This window comes from Ipomoea triloba, chromosome 1 (genome assembly GCF_003576645.1).
Source record: "Ipomoea triloba cultivar NCNSP0323 chromosome 1, ASM357664v1".
In the NCBI taxonomy this organism is placed as follows: domain Eukaryota; kingdom Viridiplantae; phylum Streptophyta; class Magnoliopsida; order Solanales; family Convolvulaceae; genus Ipomoea; species Ipomoea triloba.
In genome coordinates, this window is record NC_044916.1 from 34844931 (window position 1) to 34850783 (window position 5853).

A 5853-nucleotide genomic window follows, 5' to 3' on the forward strand; every position below is an offset into this window, starting at 1 on the left:
AGATTGTGGCTGTGTTTACATGTGTAAGGTGTAAGTCTTTTCTTAATCAACTTATATAATTAAAAGTGGAAAGATATAAAATAAGCTATGTCCTTTAATCTATGATCATTTTCATCAAAAGATGACTTGCTACTTAATGTTTACAAATTGAATGTAATCCAGATTTTGCGTTTATAAGTGTAAGGTGTAAGTCTTTTCTTAATCAGCTTATAAAGCTACAAAGATATAAAATAAGTTGTCTCCTTTATGAGTAACTTTCGTTCAAAAGATGATAGTTACTTAAAAGTTATACGAATTCGACTCATATATGCATTTATAGGTGTAAGGTGTAGGATTCGAAGTGTGGTTTACTTTATAATGAGGGTAACTTATACACAATGTGGGGGTGTGGGGAAGAATCCAAAAATGTACTACACATCAATATAATACAGTAAAGGTATGAGTGAGTGTGTTGAGAGGCCACAAAGGTACATACAGGAAGAGGCGGAATCGAGATAGGATGCTTCGTCTGTTAGTGCTTCCATCAAAGACTCGAACTCACTGGTAAATTGACTACACGACCCTTCGTTTTCTCTTTGTGAGTTGTAACTGAGTCTGAGTGCTTTTTAAATTTTTTTCTTCTCTCTACTTTAATTTCTTCATTATTTTCTTTTTTTCACTCTCCCTACCTTTTTCCCTTCTATAAATTCCTCTCCCCCTTTCACCACTTCCTACCATTTCAGCCATAACTCTCTCCTTTCCTCTCCTCTTCTCTCCTCTTCTCTCCCGTCTCTCCTTCTTCTTCTTCTTCTTCAGAGTCCTCTGTTTCTTTAGCTGTGAGCTTTTAGGTGATTCACGTACGTTGCGTTTTTCTGTGTTTTGGTTCTTTGGATTGAAGTAATTGTGTGTTGTTAATGGTTTGTGTATAATTATATTCCATGCAGACTAGAGGAAAATGACTAACCAGAATGTGGTGGTTTCCGACCCGAAATCCGGCGTCGCCGTCATAAAAGTGGCGGTGCCGGAGCCGGAGCTGTTCCCGCACGCGGTGCTGCCCGCCGGAGCGGCGGGGAGTTTTATTTCCATTCCCCGCCCCTGTAGGATCAATGCATTGTTCGAATCCATGAGGGATTCCTCGCCAACCCGAAGATCCTCCGAATCTGACGATGCTAACAAGTCTTGGATCGTGAGTCTCTCGGAATTCATATATATATATATATGCTCCTTAGCTTCCTCACCTCGGAATTTTAGCAGATCTTAAGGATTAATTTTTGTTTTTTTGGATGGAACAGTTGAGTCATCCCTCTGCTATAAGCATGTTTGATGATATAGTGAATTCTTCTAAAGGAAAGAAGATCGCCATGTTTCTTGATTATGATGGAACTCTTTCCCCCATTGTTGAAGACCCCGACAAAGCTTTCATGGCCCCTGAGGTTGGTTCAACATTCCTCATCCCCCTCACCCACCCACCCCCACCTTCTTTTTTTTTTTCCTAATATATTTCAATAAACTCATTTTCCTGTTTTATTTCTGGAATATAGATGAGAGATGTTGTGAGGAACGTATCAAAGTATTTTCCCACAGCCATAGTGAGTGGCAGGTGCAGGGCAAAGGTATTTTTTTTTTCCTTAAAAAAAATTCAATTATTTTCAGTTTTTTTTTTAAATTTTAATGATTATTTGATTAATAATATTCTTAAACATAAATTTTAGGTGTACAACTTTGTGAAACTGTCTCAACTGTATTATGCCGGAAGCCATGGAATGGACATCAAGGGACCAACTAAAGGCAATCTAAAGGTGAAAATTATAGATGAAAATTGACCGCAACAGTAATACTATTCTGGGATCTTTTTACTAATGATTTTTGGTAAAAATTATTCAGGGCAATCAAGCTGTTCTCTGCCAACCTGCAAGAGAATTTTTACCCATGATAGAAGAGGTTGGTTTTCTCCTCTCTAGTGGATTGTGTACTTGTATTCAGTATATGGTAAAGGTTAAAACATCCCCAAATGTACTAACTTTTTTATTTTTACTTGAATGTATAATTTTTCACTCAGGTATATAAAGTATTATTGGAGAAAACCAAATCTGTCCCTGGAGCCAAAGTGGAAAACAACAAGTTTTGCTTGTCTGTGCATTATCGTTGCGTCGAGGAAAAGGTACAATTTTTAACCTTTTACTCCGAATTTTTCGTTTTTTGCTCTTTAAATATTCACATACTGTATATATATAATGAGCTAACATTTTTATTTTTTGTTATCAGAGATGGGATGAACTAGGAGAGATGGTGAAATCTGTTATCAAGGAGTACCCAGAGCTTCGACTATCTCAAGGGAGGAAGGTACAATAATTATAATTATATATTTATATATGTTCAACTAACATTCTTGTCTTTGTCATATATTTCACTGTCATATATAATATACATTTATGTTAGGTGATACATTAATTAATTGAATTCCAAGCATTTTTATTCCTTAAAAACATTGAAACTAACGGACAATATCTTACTATATGAAAATACAGGTGTTGGAGATTCGTCCCACCATTAAATGGGACAAGGGCAAGGCGTTGGAGTTCTTGTTGGAAGCATTAGGTTTTGCAAACTCTAATGATGTTTTGCCAGTTTACATTGGCGATGATCGGACGGATGAGGACGCTTTTAAAGTACGTATTATATACATACAATATATAATAAATATTGTTGGTTTGAACCGGTCAGAAAATTCCTTAACAACAATAATTTGTATTGATTGATGTTATAGGTTTTGCGTGAGAGAGGACAAGGTTTTGGAATCTTAGTCTCAAAAGCTCCGAAAGAAACGGATGCTTCATATTCTCTTAAGGACCCATCGGAGGTGAGTTGAAATTAATACAACACATTTTTTTTAGGAATAAGAATAAATATTCCTTTGATTTGGTTATTGATTCGTGGGATAATTTCTTTATGTGGCAGGTTATGTACTTTCTGAAACGATTGGTGGAGTGGAAAGCAAGATCTTCTTGTAAATAAAGAAAGAATAATACTAACCGGGAGGACCACCTAACGTTATAATACAAGAATTTGACCTTTTAACCCGAAAAATTTTATTGGGGTGGAAGAGGTTGAAGAGCTTGTATAGTAGTAACTTATGCAGCTGTACGTACTTATCAATTGGGATGGAAAAAAAAAAAAAAAGATTTTGTAGTAATTCCGTAAAAAAAAAATGTTAAGCAAATGTATTTTTATTCTTGTATTTTTTTTTAATTTAATCGTTGTCTCGAGCTGTGCACGTGCTATCTTGCACGTACATTTCTTTGCATGTGAATTTGTAAAAATCCATGCATTAATATATATGCCCAAGGCAAATATGTGTGTGTTTTTTTTTTCTGAAAAAGGCAAATATGTGTGTTAAACAAGAGCTGTTGAGTAATTACCTTTTCATGTGGAGGTTACAGATGTTTCTTGTTCTTATATAAGTAAGAGCTATATATATATTCTAAAGCACTATAACATGCTCAACATTTATTTTATTTTGCTTTTGTGCAAAATTAAAGAAAATAAAATATGTCCCACAAAGCATTGTCTAATTAACTCAAAATTTATTAAAGTTCAAATATTTTTGAAATTGGTTGTCCAATGAATTATATAATGACGTATTAGTGAAATTCACGTCCATCGCCATATATGAAGAATATAATGACCATTATATTGGTTGATGTGAAGGTTCCTTTTTTTTCCTTTAATTTTTTCATTTAGATCAATCATATAATTTGTTACCACGTCATCTAGCATTTAAAAATAGCAAAAGTTTAAATGGGATAGGGAGTATGATATTTTTCTTGGACAAAAGAGTCAATATGGGAATCCTTTGAATGGGTACGTGAAAGTGTAGGTATCCCCTCCCCACCTCCCTACCTCCCCAAGAAGTATATATATAGCTATGTAGGGAATCAACTATATAGGTATAGGCTAGCTAGCATTATTGTTCATACTTCATATCAACTAAAATGTATGTTCATTGCAATTACAAATATTTTTCCTATTATCACATGCACCATGCTTATCAGCTTATGTTTAACTAGATTATTATATCATTTGTATCTATGTATGTATGTCTTTTTTTTCATGTGTAATTCAGGGTTTTCACCGTCGGACACAGTGACTAATCTCCTCTTTAAATGGTATGCACCTTTAAGACTGTGGCAACTGGCCTAGAGATTTAAGGTTGCTCTATGTGTGTCTGTGTGTTAGTGGATGTTACAATTTCTTAATAAATTAGTAATTTGCTTAATTTTGTGTAATACATATTGTTCATTCGTGTTCATAAAACATTAATAATTATTTATACGACATTTATATAAGAAAGAAGGACGAGGTCACCTAGGAAAGGAGGAACACAATCAACCTCATTGTAGAAGGACTCTCCTTGGTCTCGAAGGGCTCACACAATATCTCAGCTCGCGGCATCTAGTTGACCTCAGTCGCACCTAAAGAAATAGTCACCTAGCTCCCAACCTCCATTCTCACCATGACTCACAATTTTAACTATTAGATGATCTGTCACCATATTTTGTTCAAATAAAAATATTTTATTTGTTTAGTATCATATGTATCTCGATCTTATATTTTATACCTTAATAAATTAGGGAGTATCATGAACATGAATGTGTCCACCAGCAAAAACACAAAACCTGAGTGTACTTTGGGCAGCCTGACTTATCCTTTGATTCATTGAAATTTGTATTTAATTTCACTATGCTAAACTTTCAATAATGGAAACAAGCTAGCATATGTACAGTTGTAAAGACACCCTGAGAGTCATAAGATAGCAGGTCTGCTTAAACATAGAAAATTACTTTAGATATAACGTTAATGCCAATATACATTAGATGTTTATCCATAAGTATCATTAACAGATATTTTAAAAGTTAGTAACCAATAAGGCATGCTCTATGTCTCCCATTCCAGGTGTTATTCGATCATGTTTTTATGGGATGCACATTTCCACTTTTTTTTTTTTTAAATGGCAAGAAAATTCATAGTCATTACAAATCACAGAAAGTGTCAATTGCACTTTGGAAGATCCTATGGCTATGCTATGCCACGGGAATCAAACTCCTGAACTTCATATACCAAAATCAAACTCTTTTCACATAACCACCGCTTTTGGGGCACACTTCCACTATTAATTTTAGAATTGGTAGGATGCATTTGCTCGAATAGCATTCAATTATTTTTGTTTTATTGTAATGTTTTACAAGTTACTTAGTCAGTGTGACTCATCAGTTTCACATGTATAAAATACTGAATTATCATTTGCTTGACTCTATTTCTATATTTCTGAATTTATTTTTTAGCTAGATACATAATATTTTTTTACTCAACCAATCAATATATCTCCATACCCAAAGGATAATTATATTTGACATTTACTACATGAATTAAGGATCAATTATTGGGTCCACTAGGCAAGAATCATTATAATTCATAGTGAGAAAAGTGTCCAGCCTTTAATGGTAGCTCTTCCACACAAACATATACATATAATATATCTAATAAACTTACAGGCAATAATAGTACCTGGTACTCATTAGTCCTATAACTATAATACTCTAGTTTTAGCTTTATTCCACAGTACCATCTGGAGACTAATCTTAAAATTTGTGTCAGAAAATGATAATCAATTAATTTAAAAATGGGAAAAAAGAAAAAGAAAAAGATGGAGAGATCAGAGATGAGGGCAAACATTATTTGGGGCAGTAACACAGTGGCAAACTGACAGGGTATAAGGAGAAGCAAAATTTGATTGGAAGATGCAGGAGATGAATGATCCTAGAAAGCCATAAAATAATGGAAAGAAGAGATCTTGGGAAGGCTAATTAAGGTTAA

General features: G+C 34.0%; 1 protein-coding gene across 2 annotated transcripts; it reads left to right on the forward strand.

Annotated features, from left to right (window-relative positions):
• The first annotated feature begins 705 nt into the window (after positions 1 to 705).
• LOC116032153 (probable trehalose-phosphate phosphatase 4) lies at positions 706 to 3396 on the forward strand. 2 transcript variants are annotated; one of them, XM_031274590.1, is made up of 11 exons: positions 706 to 827; positions 924 to 1165; positions 1272 to 1412; positions 1521 to 1592; positions 1692 to 1778; positions 1864 to 1920; positions 2039 to 2140; positions 2245 to 2322; positions 2508 to 2648; positions 2747 to 2839; positions 2938 to 3396. In XM_031274590.1, exons 2-11 carry the CDS (start codon positions 935 to 937, stop codon positions 2992 to 2994), a joined length of 1059 nt encoding a protein of 352 aa, XP_031130450.1. In that variant the 5' UTR covers positions 706 to 827; positions 924 to 934; the 3' UTR covers positions 2995 to 3396. The 2 variants fall into 2 exon arrangements, with proteins under 2 accessions (XP_031130450.1, XP_031130441.1); XM_031274581.1 differs by having other exon boundaries at positions 707 to 836.
• Positions 3397 to 5853: the final 2457 nt, after the last annotated feature.